Source organism: Corvus hawaiiensis, chromosome 27, assembly GCF_020740725.1.
Source record: "Corvus hawaiiensis isolate bCorHaw1 chromosome 27, bCorHaw1.pri.cur, whole genome shotgun sequence".
Taxonomy (NCBI): Eukaryota; Metazoa; Chordata; class Aves; order Passeriformes; family Corvidae; genus Corvus; species Corvus hawaiiensis.
The window spans coordinates 1,232,409-1,252,406 of NC_063239.1; the positions used below are offsets into that span (position 1 = coordinate 1,232,409).

At 45.6% G+C, this 19,998-nt stretch overlaps 2 protein-coding genes across 3 annotated transcripts; one reads left to right on the top strand and one right to left on the bottom strand.

Annotated features, from left to right (window-relative positions):
• Nucleotides 1-526: 526 nt before the first annotated feature.
• Nucleotides 527-11,726, bottom strand: CDCA2 (cell division cycle associated 2). The gene is given in 15 exon segments (XM_048287490.1): nt 527-1,466; nt 1,468-2,148; nt 2,598-2,809; nt 3,318-3,492; nt 3,982-4,125; nt 4,758-4,810; nt 5,414-5,492; nt 5,902-6,113; nt 6,631-6,718; nt 7,315-7,550; nt 7,924-8,002; nt 8,217-8,413; nt 8,981-9,098; nt 9,691-9,821; nt 10,397-11,726. Coding segments are annotated over 15 exon segments (3,081 nt in total). The 5' UTR covers nt 10,908-11,726; the 3' UTR covers nt 527-1,301.
• Nucleotides 11,727-12,312: 586 nt separating this feature from the next.
• KCTD9 (potassium channel tetramerization domain containing 9) lies at nt 12,313-19,923 on the top strand. Of its 2 annotated transcripts, XM_048287386.1 has the most exons (12): nt 12,313-12,400; nt 13,402-13,523; nt 14,136-14,179; nt 14,350-14,446; nt 14,634-14,692; nt 15,321-15,449; nt 15,891-15,958; nt 16,048-16,143; nt 16,778-16,927; nt 17,176-17,281; nt 17,536-17,669; nt 17,853-19,923. In XM_048287386.1, exons 1-12 carry the CDS (start codon nt 12,353-12,355, stop codon nt 17,967-17,969), a joined length of 1,170 nt encoding a protein of 389 aa, XP_048143343.1. In that variant the 5' UTR covers nt 12,313-12,352; the 3' UTR covers nt 17,970-19,923. The 2 variants fall into 2 exon arrangements, with proteins under 2 accessions (XP_048143343.1, XP_048143345.1); XM_048287388.1 differs by lacking the exon at nt 15,321-15,449.
• Nucleotides 19,924-19,998: the final 75 nt, after the last annotated feature.

Below are 19,998 nucleotides of genomic sequence, written 5' to 3' on the forward strand. Positions count from 1 at the left end.
AAAGCTCAGCCCAGCCTGCCCTCTCCTGGCAGCCAAGCACAGCATCCAACCCAGGAACTCTCCCCAGTCTGCTTCCAAACCTAACCCCAAAAGCAAATCCCCAGATCAAACATCAAGGCAACTGTTTTTGGAGGGCTTTAAGACACATAGATGTGGCACTTGGGGACATGGTTTATGGGCCACAGGGCAGTGCTGGACTCTGATCTTAAAGCTCTTTTCCAACCTCAATGATTCTGTAACTCAAACAGCACTTAAGTAGTGGAGTTTCTTTCAAGCTGCTTTAGGAATTCTTGTCTTGGGAGAAAGAGGCATAAAAATCCAACTGCTCTGGTTGCTTTCAAGCTCTATAAAAGCAGCCAAGTACATCAAGGATTTTATCCCACATCACTCATGGTAAAACCCAGGTCACAGAAGGGACTGTGCTGGACACAAAGCCATTTCCTGCACGCTGGCACTGGGATCACTCTGGGCTGGAACACCTCAGGATAACAAATGAAAGCAGCAGCAAACCTTGGAGCAGACCACCTCCAGTGCTCACTCTTTATTCCATTGTTCCAAGCAGAAAATGCAAACAGGAAGATGACAGGGTAAGGCCTGGCCAACGGCAGCTGGAGTCAGGACACACACACAAGGCTGGGAAGGAAGCACAGCTTTCCTGGTGAGGAATGGTTCTCTCCCCTCGGCCAATTTCATTTTCCAGGTGAATTTTATACATAATAAAGATTTTAAAGCTTTTTTTTTTTGTTTAATGGCCACCCTTTACATCAGAAAATTCATGAATTCTAACACAAAGTCCTACTTGAAGGAACTCCACCTCTGCTCATGCCCAAAGTCATTCCAGAAGATGGAAGCAAGTTCCCCACTTCCTCCTCTTCCCTCTCAAGAAGTGATTCCTTTATTATTTGCAGACAATCTCGTTCTGGTGTATTTTTGCAATCTAGAGGAAAATATAGGCAGATTTCAAGAGCAGTTTACAAGGAATGGTCAAGCACATGGGAAATAAACCCTCTGAGCAACTGTAGCTGGAAGGACACATCTTACACCATGGTTTAACTGCTAAAGACGAACCCACATTTATCTGGGAGAATTTTTTATTCTCTTCATTACCTGCCATAACTGTACCAGACCAGTGCTCTGAGCCAGTCTCCCACAGGTCAGATCTTCCAGCATTTCAGGCACCAAGACAAGGAAAATGAGTTCTAAGTTATCCAGAAAATGAGTAAGAAAATAAGTGAGGAATATAAGCAGGAAAGAGAAGAAAACTGCACTTGAGAACACACACAAGGCTCTAAGAGCCACCTTCACTTCAGAAAATCAGAGCTGCCGGAGACCTCTCTCAATTGTAGCTCAAGAGTTTCTGCTTCTTCCCAGTGTTTTTGGTTACTCCTGTCCTTCCCACACCCAGAATTTGTGTTTCTCCTTCTCTGGGTGGGAGCCCAGGGAGTTTTTCGAGCTGTGGCTTCAACAGAGGCTTCTCCTCCTGCCCCTCCTGCCAGGACCAGCAGCAGGAGGAGCAGAGCCCTCGTTCTCCTTCCCTGGGGCAGGGAAGCGGAGGAGGTTTTGCTCCCTGTGGTGAATATTCTCGGATCCTGCCAGGATGGATGTGCTGATGCTTCTCCTGGCTTTGGGAGCAGCAGCTGGGAGGGGAGGCTGCTTGGGAATCTCACTGAGAAGCTGAACCCATGCAAGTCCTTCACTTGCTGCATCCTTGCTCAGCCTCATGCTGCGCCTCACCCTGCCCTCAGCACCGGCACTGCTCTTCCTCCTGCAGGGCTGGGGGGATCCCTCCTTCGGCCGGGGAGCTGACAGAACTTCTTCCACACTGTAACAGGAAACTGCAACATCAGTCCCAGGTACTTCCAAGTTTCCAGCTGGAGGGAAGTAGAAGGCACTGCCGCTTCTTCTTCTTCTCCTTGCTGGATCACCTCTGACAGAATCCTTCTGAGGACACTCGGTTCTCTGGGCACCCTCCTGTACATCCTGTTGTTCCAGAATTTCCAGCCCACGTAGGAGATTTCCTTGTGATTCCTCCTTTTCTAACAAGGAACTGCTTTCTTTTGCTTCTTTTTCACGTGGAGTCTCTTCACCTGGCTGGAAATACTCAGAGGTATCCAAATCACCTTCTGCATCTGGCACAGTCTTTGAAAACTGGGGGGATAAAAAAAAAAAAAAGTCTTAAATTTTTTTAAATATAGGCAAAAGATAATCCATGAGAAGCCAGTTTCAAACAGCTGAACTGGCTACTGTTCTCCTCACCAAGTCAGTTTCCCAAATCCCAACAACTGACAGGGAATCCTGCAGGCTGGAATCCGTTTCAGTGTGAGGCCAAACTGAGGTTGCTTGGGAAGCAGAGAATCCTGGAATGGCCAGGGTTGGAAGGGACCTTGAAGATGATCCCATTCCAGCCCCTGCCATGGGCTGGGACACCTTCCACAGGCCCAGGGTGCTCAGAGGCTCAGCTGAGTTCTGAATGCTCAACACCTCCTTCCAAGGATGGAGGTTCCACGGCCTCCAGGCTGCCTGTTCCACAGTTTATTCACTCTCTGGTTTTTTTGCCCCCAAACATCACTTCTGTGATCCCTAAGCCCATCAGTTACCTCAGCAGCAGTGCCAGGAGCACACTCCAGGCTCCCTGGCACCTCAGAGTCTCCAGTGCCAGAGCTGGTGGCTGCTGCCTCCTCCAGGAGCCCAGGGCCTGGGCACACAGCAGCTGCACAGAGCTCCTTCCCTCGCACCCTTCCAGCCACCGGCTCCTGGGGAGTGTCCTTGCAGGCATTCCTGGATTTGGGATCACCCAAACCTGCACCCTCTGAGTGACAGCAAACACATGGTTACTTAAATGAATATACAAATTCTTTTATGTATTACAAGAAAAGCTTCATAGTATTTTACTTGTTTTATATATTATATATATTATTTTACTTATTTACTTATATAAAAATAACCTTCCAAACAACCACCCCAGATAAACGGGGGAAAAGAACCCAACAGAAAGCTCTGCACATCCCTGAACTCCTCATGCCCAACTCACCAGCTTTAAAGGCTATGAAAATATCAGTACGTGAAGTAAAGTAGGGGATTTTTTAATCAGATTTACACTGGAGTCCAACAAGAATTGAATTGATCAGCTGGACATTAATAATCTATCAGATCCTCCAGCCTCTGCTATTACAGAAGCAATTAAAGGCAGAAAAGATTTCATGGGCTCATTACCAATGCACTCAAGGTAACCACAAACAGGTTTTTTATGTAACTGTTGAAATAAAACATCAGAAGAAACAGAGAGAAAAGCAAAATAAAACTAAAACCCAAATTACCTGTAAAAAGTGCATCTGCCTTTGGTGAGTTTGGAGATGAGACAGAAGAGAAAACCTCTGGAATTTCAAGGATAGGACTGAGAAGGGGTTTCTTGGAAGCCATTTCTCTTTCCCCATATAAAGATTTCTTGACTTTTTTCTTTCTTCTTCTCCCGTAGCTTGGGTATTTTGTTTTCTGAAAAGATTGAGAAAGAGAATAAAGCACAGTGAAATTTTAATCATCCATTACAGTATTTTTCAATCAGTGACCTCATTACTGGATTTTGATGGATGACAACTGCTCCCCCTAAAAGGAAAGTTCCACTTCTTCTGCCATCTACAGAATAATCTAAAAACTCAAAGCAAAGAAGAATGACTTTCCTAACATGGTTCTGCAAGAACTTGGTAAGAGAAGAATCACAAACTCATTTCTTGGCCCTCAAGTCTGAAAAGGGACCCACAAACACCTCTCTCCAAAAAGATCCTTTTTGCCCTACAAAAATTCAAGCCCTCCGGTCAGTAAGGAAGAGGGATGGGGCAGGAAACGCAGGGAAACAAGATGGGGATGACGAAGAAAAGTATTGGCAGCAACAGGAAGATCAAAATAATCCTGTAAAACACAAGGAGAGAGAAATAAAAATAAAAATAAAGGCAGAATTCAGCAAGTGCAGTGCTTGGCACTCACCTGGGTCTTTTTGGGAGCAGCTGTGGTTGGATTCTTCTGTCTCTGAATCTTGCTCCTTCTTGGATTTTTAGTGTCTTTGTCATTCTCAGCGTTTGTGGCTCCCGAGCTGCCACAATCAGCGTCCTCTGCCACTGCTCTGCACTGCTGAGGAACAGGATTTGGGGTGGTTGGGTGGCACCTGCTGCTCATAAAAACCCACCAGAGGTCCAACAGGCACAAGAATCAAACTGGAATTAATTATATCTATCACCTCGTTAGGGGCTGACAGAACTGGAAATCAAACATTACAGACTCATTTCACACAGTACAATCCAGTCCTATCTGTGTAATAATGAAAACACTGTAAATTTTCATTGTCAGTTGTTTCTTTTAAGAAATACTTTTTTTATATTCCTCTATTTTTTGCCTTCCCCTCCCACCAGAGCTGTCCAACACTGAAACCTGAAAGCATTTCTTGTTGTACAATCAATTCTGTGCCTTGAAATTCCAGCCACCAAAACATTTTGTCAGACTGTTTGGAAAAGCTCCTGGAAAATTCAATAGAAATTGTCAATTTAAGTATCAGGCTGTATTTTTAATAACTGGAAAATCATTTCCACTGAAAAATCTCATTTCCTGAAGGCACTAACAGGAGGTATTTCCATATCCTGGATATAGATAATCCTCATACCTGAGGCTGCAAAAACACTTTTAAGCGTCAAGAGGGATAAAAGAGAACAATTCCACCTGAGGAAGTTCAAAAAAACCAAATAAATGTTACCACTAAAGAAACTCACCCTCCTTTTAGTAGAAGAAAGAGTTATCATGTCAGGTTTGTCAGTCTCTGCTACTATAAATGAAAATAAAAAAGGATTTTTAATCATTTCCAATGCAAGTTAATCCCATTTTAAGGAAATTATCTATATCATTTCTGGTATTATGCACTTCAGCCACCTTAGTCTCGAGTAGAAACTTAATCCTGAGGAGCATCAAGCATGGCAAGATAAAAAATTATACCTTGCTCTACAAAACACAGGAAAACTCAGCTTGTGAGGATTTGGTAACAATAATCAGCACAGTCACAGCTTTCATAGGTAAATATGCACAGCCCACTTTCAACTCTTTTGCTGTTGGCTTGCTGTTTAAAAATCATAAAAATTACAGTATCAGAATCAAGATTCTAAAAAAACCCCTACTTTAAGCAGTAAAATATTCATAGAAAAATACCGCAAGTGTAAATAAGATCCAATTAACCTGAAGTCAGGTAAACACTGCAAAGATCTTCAGAAGAAAGCATTGAAATTTAGATGCTACCATTCAAATTTTAGCATCATTGAAATATATCTTCTGTATTTAAAAAACCAAAACAAACAGACAAAAAAATAAACCAAACCCCTCAACTCTCAATTTTCAGGTACACAAAGATTCAGATAAAAACACAAGTTGGGGTTACCTTCTGCATTTTCAACAGGTGAAGGGGTTTCTACAGCAACAGATCCTTCCAGGAATTCTTGGAGAGGCTCAACACCTTCCTTCAAACAAAAAATGACATTTTTTAGCAATAAACTCTACCAGATATATCCTGAAAAACATCTTTTCCATCAGTGTTTGGAGCAGACAAAGCGGTTTTATTTTGTTTCCTTAAAGAAAACACCTTTGCTCTGGGTGGCAAAAAGAAACAGAGCATCAAAATATAAGAAAAAGTGAAGGGAAAAACACTTCAAGGTTCAGAGACACCTTCTAGAACACCTCCAGGCCAAAGGGCTGCTCAGAATTCCTAAAAACTCAACTTCTCAGTGTGACTCTAGAACTCCAAGCAGACGCTACTTTAATATTTCAGCAATTTCTTTGCAAAACCAAGCAGGCTGGGGGGGAATTACACAAGAATTGACCATTCACAGGGAGTAGAGGGGGTTTTGCCACTTCGAACAACAAACTCACATCATCCCAGCCAAAATCCAGCTGGGGCAAAGGCTCTTCAGAGAGGCCTGGCCTTGCACAGGGGCTCTGCCCCTGAGGACACCCTGGGGAGGCTCCTCTGCGTAAGGGGGTGTTGGCAGGCAGGGTCTGATCAAAGATTTCAGGGCTCAGAACTTCCCCAAAAGTCACTTTTTTCTTCTTTGGTGTTTTGGAGCTCTGACTCTCAGTTCTCTCTGTTGGAATAAAATGAAATAAACAGCTGAGTGAAGGGGAAGCTGGCACAGAGCAGAGGCTTTGCAAGGGATTTTAATATTCCCCTAAAAATCCCCACCCCAACAAACAGCAAAACACAACCTTTACAGGGCCTGTGAGGCCAGCCAGGATTTTCAGCCTCGATTTATTACACTATAAAAAAATTAAGGAAGAAACAGACTAAAAGTGACCACCTGTTCCCCACATTTCAGTTGAAAAGTGTAAAATTCCTTTAAAAATCAGGGATTCTATTCTGGTGTGCGAGGCTTTCTGAAGTTTTGGGGTGGCATTAGTTTTTTTTAACAGACATTCCTTTCCTTGGCAATCTTGTTTTCCATGTCATCAGCAGGATATGCATTCAGTGGTGATTAATGCATTCCAATAACCAGATTTAGCAAAGAGACAAAACCTTATGATCCCACACAATACTTCACCTATTAAAAAAAAAGAAATAAAGAAAACCAAGGGGTTTTTTTTTCTTAGAAAGGGGAATCTGACCTGCTTGCAATGTTTCAAAGGCTTTTACACAATCAGAGACTGCAGCAGATCCACCTCCTCCTCTGTCAATGGCACTGTTGGAGTATTCCTGTCAAATTTAAATGATACAGTTCAATACAATTTAATTAAAATATTGTCCTCTAAGCAGCATTTAATAATCAATTGTTTTGTTTAAACATATCTAATTGTTTGCTGCATGAATAAAACTCAAAAACATTCATTTCATGGAATGAACTGGGTGGGAAGGGACCTTAAAGCCCACCCAGTGCCACCCCTGCCATGCCCAGGGACACCTCCCACTGTGCCAGGTTGCTCCAGCCTGGCCTTGGGCACTTCCAGGGATCCAGGGGCAGCCCCAGCTGCTCTGGGAATTCCATCCCAGCCCCTCCCCACCCTCACATGGAGGAATTCCTTTCCAATATCCCATCCATCCCTGCCCTGTGGCAGTGGGAAGCCATTCCCTGTGTCCTGGCACTCCAGACCTCTGTAAAGTCTCTCTCCATCTTTCCTGTCAGCCCTTCAGGTCCTGGAAGGTACAATCAGGTCACCACAGATCCTCTCACAACATGAAAGCTCCAAGCAAAGCTTCCAAGATGACCAAGCAGCCTTAAATCATTTCCAAATCATTCCCAATCCCCATCAATCAGTCACCAAAGCATCTTTAAGCTCAAGCACTGAGCCAACCTCTGAGCTGTCCACGAGCTCCCTCCCGGGGGTTTTCTTCAGGATGGATCTCAGCAGGGAGCCGCTCTGGGAGAAGTCACTGCTGGGAATATTCCCTGTTCGGGGCGGTGTCACGGGGGCTTGGCTTCCATCCAGCATTCCCAGGCTCACACCTTCCACAAACCCAACCTTCCTTGTGCTGAGATCCGCCAGAGCATCGCTGCCCGTGCCACCAGCGCTGTGCCCACACCTGTGGCCTTTAGAGCAAGGAGAGAGCAGTGACACTGAAAGGCTGAAGGAAAATTGAGAGAACTTGAGTACTAAAAACATGAGTTGTAGAAGGGCACACATCTCCACAGAACCTGTGCAGAAACATCCCCCAAAAATCCATCAGTCTGTAAATTCTGGCTTTTTGTGCCACATGCACATTTGCTATTTTCAGAAATTTATAAAACATACAAAAAAAAAAGGAGCACTGCATGAAGGAAAAGTTCCATCAGGTTTCTACTGCATCCTAAATTGTAGACAAGATGACAAATACCAGCTGAAACACTTCCTGACAAATATGCCAGTATTTTTATTTCCTAATGAGAGTTTAACAAAGGTTGTAACAGTGCTGAATCCTCTTACCATGGCCCGTTTCCAGGATATCTCCAGTTACAGCAGTCTCCAAGGGTTTAATAGGATTTTGCTGCTCATAAACCCATTCCTAAAGAAAAAGTTACAGGATTTTTACAACAGCACAAACGATGGAGGGTTTTAATCCCACAAAGATTTCAGAGTTTTCTCAATCATCCACTACTTCAGTTGAACTTATTTTCCCAAAGCACCCAGGCTAAATGCTTAGAAGGATGAGACATGGCAAATGAAAAAATTGCCTATTTTAATGTCTAATTGAGAAGTTTCTCCCCAGCCCAAAGCACCTTTGCAGCAGCAGGGCCAGTGGCAGTCACAGCTCGCTGTGGGGACAAGATGCTGCAGATCCTGGGGCCACTCCTGCTGCTCTTGGTCCCATTCTCACTTAAATTTTCTTTCAAAGCAGCTCCTCTGTTGCCCAACATGAACTCTTCACTCCACTGCTCCAGGTTTGGCTCTTTTTTAAAAGGTGCTTTGTTCTGAGCTGCATCAATTAAAAATAAACAGAACCCAAACAAACCACAAAGACAAACTTCAGGTTTTTCAGTGAATTCTCTTTTTGTGTTTCTTCATCAAGAGGTGCAAAAAGTCAGGTAATGTTCTAGGCAGGGAGAGGAACACATTTTTTAGATCTACTTGGGAAATAACATTACCAAACCTTCAAAACAAAGTAAGTGATTCTTTTCATATAAATGTTATTAAGACCAGCAACAGCAGAGAAGTAAAATAAAAACCATTCTCAGTTTCATGGAAAGAAATGTGAAAACATTAATACTTAGTGAGAAATACATCAAAGAGTACAAATCCAGAAACTAAAACTAAGGAAAGAGTCCCAAAAATACAAGTTTTCTGAGAAACCACTATTCAGGATGCATTAAGACAGTTTAAACAAACAAAACAAACCCCAAGCCAAGCGCAAACACCTGTGCCAAGCCTTGTAAAGGAAGAATATTTTGTTCTATAAGAAGTGTTTTCAGTTTCATACCTTTTAGCCTAAAGGAAGAGCTGATATTTAAGATCAATCACTGACCAGAATATTTAATCAACTTACAGGAACCTCCTTCCTGGGAAGCCTCCCCCTCAGCTTCTTGCAGGGATCCAAAGGAGGTCTGAAAAGCATCGATTTTGTCCTTCAGCGACCTCACATTTGCATGTTTGAAGGGACTGATCTGCCAAAACAAAATTAACCCCATCAGGCATTTCTTCCCTCACCATTTGAGCTTTAATGTTTTGTATTGCTACTTTGAGATAAAATACAAAGAATGTTGTATTTAATCTGGCTGCAGTTGTAGCTGGATGGTAAAATAAGGAAAAAAGGAACTTCACCCAGAAATCTGTTACATTTTATTGCATTTAATCTGTTCCTCTAGTCCAGAATTTGCTTTCTGACAGCCCGGGATAGTTCAAGCTATGAACAAATCTGATTATAACCAAGTCACTTGTGCTAAGATTGACTTCACTTGAGACCAGCAACACTTTCATTACACAAAAATGAAGCGCAGCAAACACAGGAAAGTAACAAAAGTTAAAATTAGCAGCAAGCTCAACACGGAGAAGAAATCCCAGCCTCTACAGAGAGTAACCAGAACCTGGAACACCCCCTTATCCTGAAGGCAGGTGACCAAGGGACACCAGCAAATTAACGCCATGGTTACCCCTTCTGCTGGATTCTTCCCAAGACTTGCCTCCCCTTCTCCCAGCACAAGTTGGTTCCAGGAGGGAATTAAAGTCCCACCTCAGGTATTTGGGAAGGACTCTCACCTGTGTGAAAGCTTCTTTCTGCCTGCTGCTCCTGTGCTGGGCCAGGTACCGGATCAGGGTGTTGTTTTCTGGTGACCCCCTCAATCCAATGGTTGATCTTCTCCTAAATTTTAGTGAAGCTGGGGAAGTCCCTGAAAAGGAGACAACAAGAGAGGTTAAAAAGAAAAAGCACATCACCAGAAAAGTATCTTGTAATATCTAAAGCTTTAATGGTAATTTTTTATCATTTTTAAGGGTGATTAACACTAGGTATTCTAAGATACAAAGTTACCTGCTCAGCCCAAGAAACCTCCCTGAACAATGAAATTAAGTGCCTAAAACCAGGTTAACATTTAATTAATCACAAACCAAGTCCGTCTTTTAGTTTTTCAATTGCTTGTTAAGGAAGTGTCTACCAATACTGGCAGAATTTGTCTTGCAATTCCCTTGTGAAACTCAGACACAACCTCCAGTGAAGAGAGGTAAACAGGGAGCATCCAACTATGTAGGATATATCCTATACAGTCAAATGCTATAATGATCCTATATATGGGATATCCTACAAGGATGTTGCAGCAACAGCCTCTCAGGGTGTGCTCCTGGGCATATTCAAACTCTGATCACCTGAACCTGCCCTAAATTGGAGCTTTTTGGCACGAGGTTGGACTAAACAACCTGGAGAAGCCCCTCTGAGAAGGACAAAAGTCATTTGTCACCCCAGCCTCACCCGTGGGTCGTTTGGTAAAACTTTCTTGAGCAATCCCAAACTCAGCAGTTGTCACAGCAGCAGAATCAATAGGTCTTTTCCTCTGTTCACATAGTCCGAAATCAGGTTCCACTTTGTCCCTCTCAGGGGTGGAGTAGAAGTAATTTCCCAAGGGAACAGCTTGGCCACAGGAAAAATCCTGCTTCGTGTCCAAAGGCAAGGGGGTTTCACTGAGCACCTCCCCCCCGAGTGCCCCAAAACAGCTCCCAGGGGGCCGCCAGCTCACACCAACCCCCCGGGGGTGACACGAATCCTCCTCGGGGCCTTTGGGGCACTTCAGGGCACGTTTTTGTGGCCGTGTCTGGCTCCCATCAGTGAAATTCTCCTTCTTGGATGGTCTGATGACTTTGGATTTGGTCACTTTGCAGCTCTTCTGGTCTTTTGACAGAGGGAAAGAGGCCTTTTTCTTCTCTTCAGGACAACCACTCTCATTTTCTTTAACTTTCAGGGGAGTTTTAGATCCTCTGAGCATTGTTTGTGACTTCTTTTAAGGAACATTCACTCAGCCTTTGCTCCTGTAATTACAGATTCCTATTAAAAAGAAAAATAATTAGTATTTGCTAAGAGCAGAGCTCACTAGCATATTCAAGCTTCTCCCAAACCCACATTTTTCCTGGACAAGGTGTTTAACAGCGGGGTGGGAACGGAAATCTATCCCCCAAAAGCTGCAGGGAAAGGACACAAGGGGCTGGGACAGAAAGAAAAACACAGAACAATAAAAACCCACATTATAGACAGGATAAAGAGACACAAGGCTGTGATTTCCCTCTGTCAAACTTCACATTAGTATAAAATACATGCAGGAAATAATTAATCACAGTCACAGAGTGACTGTTTTGCTCTGTTACAACAAATATTAGCAGTTTAATACTATTTTTAATAACACTAATTAGTATCAGCAGAAAGAGAAGGCAAGTCTTGGAAAGCAACCAGCACAAGAAACAACATTAGTAATGCATTTTTTTTAACACCGCTAACTTTTAACCAGGAACCTTAAAAGGCTGATACTTTTTTGCTGTTAGTTTCTTGAATTTGAAGCGAATGACGTACAACTCAATAACGTGACTCTGAAACTTCGCTTCTGCAAATACGTGCACTTTTAGAAAAAAAAAATCACCACAATTACGCTGCCTAACAACGCGTGAGCAACCTTTTCCTTTCTTTTTTTCCCTTCCTTTCTTTGTGCTTTCAGGCCTCAGCGGAGGAGGCCGATGCTCACAATTACAGCCACCAGACGAAGGAAAAACACCCAACCCGGGGCTCCCTTGGCCTGTAGCACCCCCTGGGCGCTCGCACCCCGCGTACCCCCGCAGCCTCCCGGACACCGCCGAGGGTTCCCAGGTCAGGGTTCCCCGCCCAGGGCTCCCCCACCACGCCGCCCTCACCTCGGCCCCTCACCCGCCGCGCCCGGCCCGCCTCACACTTTCAAACCGCGCCACGCCCCCGCGGATCCCTCCGCGCCCGCGCCCCCGCCCCTTCGCCCACCCCCCGCGCCCACCGCAGCCACCGCGGCTCCAGCGGTACCGCAGCAAGGGCGGATCGTGGGGGGGAGACCCCGCCCCGCTGCTCTGCCCCGGGGTCCGCGGGGCTTGGCGGGGATAGGGGGGACTCTTTGAGCCGGCGGAGGGATCGCGAGCCGCTAGGTCACAGCACCGCTCTGGTAGGGGGGAAAAAAAATAAAATAATTAAATGAATTCATTCAACGGCCCGCGCGCACGTGACGGGCGGCAGCCAATCACAGAGGGCTCATGCAAATATAGAGGCTCATTCCAGCCACGATTGGCTGCCGCCCCGGCTTTGCCCCGCCTCCTCGCTGCCCATTGGGCGGGCAAGGGGCGCCGCGCGGCGCTGATTGGCCGCGGGGCCTGCCCGTCAGCGCCCGCCCCTTCCGGGTGGCGGCGCGGCGGCGGGCGCAGCATGAGGCGGGTGACGCTGTTCGTCAACGGCAGCGCCCGCAACGGGAAGGTGAGGCCGGGCTGGGGGCGGCCCGCGGCCGGTCCCGCTCCTCACGGGCCCCCTGCCCGGCCCTGCCCTCTCCGCAGCCTCCCGGGGCAGCCGGGCCTGCGCCGCGCGGTGCCGGAGGGGAGCGGGGCGCGGGGTTCCCCCCCCTCACTGCCTGTGGAGGGAATCGCGAGGGAATCGCGACAGGCGGGGATTTGTCGCGGGTGGAGGCGCTTCGTGGCTTTAGGGAGTCACGCCCGGCTGCTCGTGTCAGGCACAGCCTGGGGGATGAGGGCTCTGGAGGAAGACTGACCCTGCTTGGGGGTACCCTGGGAATAATCGTGATTAATTGTTTAAAACCTCGCTGAAATCGTCTCAAGACTGAAAATAGGGATTTTTAGGCCCAACCAGTGCTTGTCCGGTAGAGGAAAAGGCCCTGGGATGCAGTTCCACACAGAGCCCGTGATCTTGTTGTTTCCATCCACATTCCGAGTGCAGAAGTTGATGTGACTGTGCTTTAATGCGTATTTCTGTTAATTCTGTCCATGATCCCGCTATTTCCACCGGGATCTCGAGGGCAGGAGTTCATGTGACCGCATTCCAACCTTGCAGTTCTGCTGAATCGTGTCCATGATCCTGATTTTCCCATCCTCATCCTGAGTGCAGACAGTTCGTGTGCCTGCCCTTTAATCCTTGTTTTTGGGGAGGGAAGTAGATTTGGGAGAGCCCTGGAACAGAACAAGTAACACTATTTCTTCAGAGAAATAAATAACGGCGTTACATTCTTACAGCACCAGCATTTATTCTCTCACTGCTGTTGCAGTGAGTTTTGTTGGGAGCTGTGCAAGTCACCCGATTTTTCTGTTCCAACACCAAAGTTGGTGTTTTCCCTTGTTTATTGGTCAAGATCCAAATGGGTTTTGCTCCCCCTAATAGCCCTGGTAAGTGTGAAGAGGCAGAGCTTTTGGAGCACGGTTTTATGGGTTTGGTTTTATTCACAGCGTCCTCTCTCCTCTCTCTCCCAGGTCGTGGCTGTGTATGGGACTCTCTCAGATTTGCTCTCTGTGGCCAGCAACAAGCTTGGGATAAAAGCCACCAGTGTTTACAATGGGAAAGGGGGGCTCATTGATGATATTGCTTTGATTAGGTAAGGATCAGCCGGGAAAAGGCAAATCAGGGATGTGGATTAAGAGACTAACCTGTTAATCCTCCTTAATCAATAACCAGTGCTTTCCCTAAAATCAGATATGATCATTCCCAGCCAGGGTGCCCAAAGGTCCTTTCATGTCTTTTGAGCTTCAAACCTTTTATTGGTTCAGAACTTGATACAAGCTGTGTTTGAGGCGTTTTCACCTCCTCCTGTGTTGATTCCAGGGCAATGTTTGTGCCATGAAATCCCCACTATTCCAGTCAGCCCTGGAATGGGGGCGGTTCTATAAAGGAGACAAATTCTCCCATTGCTTTGGCCTCACAGAATGGTCCCAGCCTGGGGAGAAAAGCAACTCTTTTGTAAGAATTAATCGAGTACACAAGTGGTCTCTACCTGGCTGCTACGGATAAAATCTCTGGTGAAGTCAGTCCATTCCAATGCACAAGAACCTGCAAAATACAGATAAAAACCAGATATAGAAGTTCCAGCTAATGGCCACTGGTCATAATTTACCTGAAAGTAATCAGGAGAGGTTCCACTGTCAGTTAGATGAACAATAAATTATTACTAACTTTCTTTTTCTCTTCCCTCTGCCCCCTCCTCTCTCAGGGATGATGATGTTTTGTTTGTCTGTGAAGGGGAGCCCTTCATTGGTGAGCCTATATTCCTTATCTTTAACCTTTTATTTAATAGAGTTTATTTTGCTTTCATATAAAGCAAAGACTTTATTTTGTGGTGTTTTCAGAAGATACCTATTTCCATAGGGAATTCATTAAGGAATAGTCACAATTTCTCCAATTATTTCTTTGTTTCTTCTCTGCAGATCCTCAGAGTGATGGGAGAGCTCAGGAGGAGCTGACAGGGTCCCACACAGACTGGCTCACTCTCAATGTGGGAGGCAGATACTTCACCACCACCCGGTAAAAATGGTCTTCAAAAACTTCATTTCAATAAAGCAAAAGACTTTAAAAAATAACTTACTGTGAAGGAGGAGGTCTCTGACTCCTGCAGCTTTCTCTGTATTTGCCACCACAGTTTTGCAAGAAATTAATTCTTAAACATTTACAGATGAAGGGAAAATAAAATTGGGCTGCTTTTGTTTTCTAGGAGCACTTTGGTTAACAAAGAACCTGACAGTATGTTGGCACACATGTTTAAAGACAAAGGTGAGTATATTGAGATAAACTTGATTATTTTTAAGTAATTAATTAGCAAAGTGGGCAAAAGGCACTGTCAAGCTGAGACTCCTGTCCATAAACTAAAATATCCAAAGTATGTTAAAGTACCAAATCAGGACAGAGAATTATTTTTTAATAACTTTATTTCTCTGTGTTTATCATTTCACCACCTCATGTTGATCATCTCACAAACTGCAAATACACCTCCCATGCACTGTTAGTAGTTTGGGTCCTTTTTTTGTTTGTTTATTTGATTCGAAGTTTTCATCTTGTTGCATCTTCCTCAGTTTTGGCAGCAGAGCCAATGAGCAAACTTTGCACGAGGCAGCCTTGGGGAGAAAATCAGGCTAAAATCTTAGTGCTGCTTTTATCTAGCCATGATTGTTTTGTATGTGATAATAAATTGAGTTATTCAGAGCAGGAACAAGTTCGTTTTAAGCTGATTTCCTCCCCCCCCACTTCTCTTTTCCTTCCTTCTCTCTCCGAACCACCCTTCCAAGTGGAATGTTTGCTATTCCAGTCCCCTTCAGTAATTAAAAACTCTGAAAACTGAAGCAAATGCTCTTCTATGACTACAGCAAAAGTAATTTTATATATATATATGTTGTGGAAACAGATGCTTGGGGGAATAAGCAAGATCCTAGAGGAGCTTTCCTCATTGACCGCAGTCCCGAGTATTTTGAGCCCATTTTGAACTATTTGCGTCACGGACAGCTCATTGTAAATGATGGCATTAATTTGCTAGGTAGGTATTACCTGTCTGACATCTCCTAAATTATTCCTCCTTGGAATTAAAGCTTTGCCCTCAAGTGCCCGTGGTGAAGCCAGAGGGAGCTTTGTGTGCTCCTCCCCGTGGTTGGGAGTTTTCCTTTGGTGGATTTATTCTCGGCAGTGCAGCTCCATGTGCTTGCTTTAATGAGGACAGGCTGCTATTTCTCTTTGGAGCATTAAAAAATCCATACTGGATTAATAGCTGGAATTCTGGAGTTGATCTCTTTAACCTAATGCTGGTGTTGGAAATGTTGTGTCTGAGTTATGTTTTTCCTTTTAGCTGCAAGCAAACCTTTCCTCTCTCCCCAGTTACATCCAGTGTAATGTGTGTGGTTGTTCTCCAGTAAGGGGAGAGAAGGGTGCTGCTCTCTGGATCAGCAATTCCCTGGAATAACCAGCACTGCTTTGTTTGTAGGGGTTTTGGAAGAAGCCAGGTTTTTTGGGATCGACTCGCTCATCGAACACCTGGAAGTTGCTATTAAGGTAGCTTGCTCTCTGTAACACTGGGGTGCAGGTCCTGCTCTCCCAGAATGTGTAACTGAGTGCTGTCCCTGTGAAACGCCTCTCCCCAGAACTCCCAGCCAGCTGAGGATCACTCTCCCATCTCCCGGAAGGAGTTTGTCCGATTCCTGCTGGCAACGCCCACCAAGTCCGAGCTGCGCTGTCAGGTGAGGGAACTCAGGCTTTGTCTTTCCAACAAAACTCCAGGAATTGCTTCCTGACACCTAATCCAACCCTGCCCTCTTACAGTCTAAAACCACAGCCTGTTTTAAGGACAAATCCAGATCGTGAGAGCTTTGCACTTACATTTCCCTGGTGTTATGTAATGGAATAAATGATCTTGTGAGTGAATATTTGTATGGAACCATGGAATGGTTGGGGTTGGAAGGGACCTTAAGGATAATCTTGTTGCACTCTGCCTTGGGCAGGGACACCTCCCACTGTCCCAGCTTGCTCCAGCCTGGCCTTGGACACTACAGGGAGCCAGGGGCAGCCACAGCTGCTCTGGGAATTCTATCCCAGCCCCTCCCACCCTCACAGGGAGGAAATCCTTCCCAATATCCCATCTAAACCTGATCTCTAAATCCATTGCCCCTTCTCCTGGCATTCTCTGTCCGTATAAAAAATCTCTCCCATCTTTTTATCAGCCTCTTTCAGGTACTGGAAGTGTTTCAGTACATCTGTTTATCTGTATAGATTTATATACACAACTACCCAGACATGTTTCTTGTAACTCCTTTGTGTCCAGACCTCCCCTTTCCCTTCTGTGACCATTTTGGGGGGGTTCACTGGCTTTTCCAGGGTCTGAATTTCAGTGGAGCCGACCTTTCCCGCCTGGATCTTCGCTACATCAACTTCAAGATGGCCAATCTGAGCCGCTGCAACCTGTCCCACGCCAACCTGTGCTGTGCCAACCTGGAGAGAGCTGACCTCTCAGGATCCGTGCTGGATGTAAGGATGCTGCACCCTGGGGAGCCTGGCCTGCCCTGGAGTTGTCCCAAAAAACAGGGATTGGAACAAAAGAATCAGTTTCCCCATGTTTTCTGTGGTTGTTCCACTCCCAATGCTTGCCCACTTCATCACAGTAACGGGGGTTGTGCTTTGTGGGGTTCAGTTGCAATGCAGAACTCAACTCTGTGTTCTGCTGATCTTTGGTATTTCACTTCACACCCTCGTGACTCCCATCCTGTCTCTGCCAGTGTGCAAACCTGCAGGGGGTGAAGATGCTGTGTTCCAACGCGGAGGGAGCATCCCTGAAAGGCTGCAACTTTGAAGATCCATCAGGCCTTAAAGCTAATTTGGAAGGTAAGACGTTTTTGCCTGCTAGTTATTCATGGGAACAGCCCTGTGCCTGTACATTTGTGTGGCCAAAGTTCAGCTGTGTTTGTACAATCCACGGGAAAAGCCCGCAGCTCTGGGCTGGTTCTGCCCAAATAATCATTAAATTCCCAGTTCTGCCTTGACCTCTCCCAGTTTACCCAGCTCTGAGGAAGCATCATGTGGAGCTGCTGCCTTTCTGGCTGATTTTCCTCCAAACCTCCTGTGTGGGTGTGTTGCAGGTGCCAACCTGAAGGGGGTGGACATGGAGGGCAGTCAGATGACGGGGATCAACCTGCGGGTGGCCACGCTGAAAAACGCCAAACTAAAGAACTGCAACCTCAGAGGAGCCACGCTGGCAGGGACTGACTTGGAAGTGAGTTAGGATTCATTTCCTGTACATATAAATATATATATGTATGCAAAAAGCTAGTAATTTGGGGGATTGCTGGCTTTTCTCCAGCTGCAAAGTTGAATGGAGTTAAGGTAAATGGAGTTAAACTTCTGAACAGAGTTCTGGGTCTATTTAATTAACATTAATTTTCCTTTCCCCCTTCAGAATTGTGATCTATCAGGTTGTGACCTACAAGAAGCAAATTTGAGGGGCTCTAACGTGAAAGGAGCCATCTTTGAGGAGATGCTGACACCCCTGCACATGTCCCAGAGTGTCAGATAGGGGCCAGAACCTGCTGGAGAGGAAGGAATCCAAACATTCATCGTGACTTTCTTCACCTCCTCCCCTTCCTGAGTTCAAGTCATGGTTGTTAGCCACCTTACATTTGCAGTAGTGCCTAGGTAAACTCTTTTTGATCACTTTTGGGGCGGGACTTCTTGTTTTCAGAGGTACCAACAGGGAGTTTGCACCTCTGTGAGCAGAGTGAAGAAGTGGGCTGGTGCTGAAACCAGAGTGTGGCTGCTTTGGAGGGGGAAAAGGTTCAATGGTTTCATTGTTTAGCATTGCCTCACTTTGGAATGCATTTTAATTTATAAAGCACAATATATGCAATTCTATTTATTGAATCTGTAGCTGCAATATGGATAGAAAATGTTACTCCTGTACAGTAGCAACCAAGTTCAGGTTTACAGGTGTAGTTGCAGTCTGTGTCCGTGCCAGGGGTGGCTCAGTGTCCCCAGGGGGTGCTCAGGGCTCTGCTGGGGTGGCAGCTGGTGGGAACATCCCTGCTCAGAAATTGGATGTCTTTAATTAATCCTCTCCAAACGAGTGTGGAGGTGCACTGTCCGTCACAGCTGGTGAGAAAAATCCTCCTTTCACATGTCCTGACCACTCCCAGCTGGGGTTCCTGCAGAGTTTTCACCCTTTGTGGTGAATTCAGCGTAGAGAGGAAAGGGCAGAGCTGTCACCAAAGCAGAGAGAGGCAGAGGGGCCCCAGCTCCTGCTCCACCCTCCCCTCATGAGCTCAGCAGGTGAATCTTCCCCTCTTTCCCTTCCATTTACTATGCAAAGACCCCCTGAAAGCTTGGGCATCGTCTGTCTCCCAGCTGGATCTCCCTGTTCGTTTGGGCTGCCTCAGGTGGCTGTAGGAGCATCCTGCCTGGGGCCAGGTGCCCCCCGTGCCCTCCCACACCTGCAGAAAGCGGGTGGAGCTGCTGGTGTGGGCGAGCTGTGCAGGGCAGAGGCCTCAGCACCCCCAGCCGTGGATAAGGAGCTGCTTCCCCGTAGGATCCATGGAGTTCTCGGCTCACACCACCTTTATTTTACACACAATCAAAAAGCACACGAAGAAACTATACCAAAAAAAAGAGAGAGAAGGTGCATCAAGAACTTACCTCAGATGCTTAAACCACCCCAAAGTTAAAACTAACCTTGACTCTAAGGAAATCAAGCTGTTACTGTAGAAATACACAGGAGGAGTAAGAACCAGTGGATCCCAGCTGGAGTCCCACAGGAGCTGGAGTTCCACAGTTCTTCAGGGGTTGTCTCTCCCTTGCAGTGCAATTTTCTGTCCTCAAGTCTCGTTGTCTCAGTTGTTACAAAAATGCTGCTTTGCCACCAGTCTGGGAGGATCAGTGATGATCTGGGGTCAGCAGATGATGTGTTTGGGGGGAATTGCAGCATTCTCCCTCCTTTCCAAGTTGGTTTGACTCAGGCGTGTGATGTGACCATGCAGGGCTCAAAATCCCAGAGCTACGAGGTTCAGAACTGGGATTATTTCCTGCAGATCCCTCTGGATCAGGCTCTAGGACAACACTAGATCCTTGGAGAAATGACCTGTAGATTCCAGGGAAATGTTCCAGTGTGACTTCAGAGTCCTTTCTCCCACCTCATGGCTTTCAGTGGGAATGTTGTGTCTGTTGCAGTAGAAGATTCCTAGGGCTAGAGAAACAAATGAATTATTTTTCTTTATCATATTTTGTAGCTGGCAGAAGTAAAACTATTGTATGGAAAATATATATATATATATATCTCTATTTTCATAATCACTGTGTATAAAACCTCTTTGAACTTTCACTGGAGCACTATGGAGCAATCACAGCATGTGGCACCATCACTTACAGCTGGATTTGAGGTACCTCTTTTGCCAGGATGGAGCTGTGTAAAGAGCCCTGTGCAGAATTTGCAGGTTCCAGCCTAATTTAAGTTGCATTAATAAAAAGTGTGAAAGAGAAAAGTGGCTTGGTTGTCTTCATTTTAATAAAAACCCCAAATCTTAACCTGGCTTGTGTGAGAAGAACGAGAATTTTTT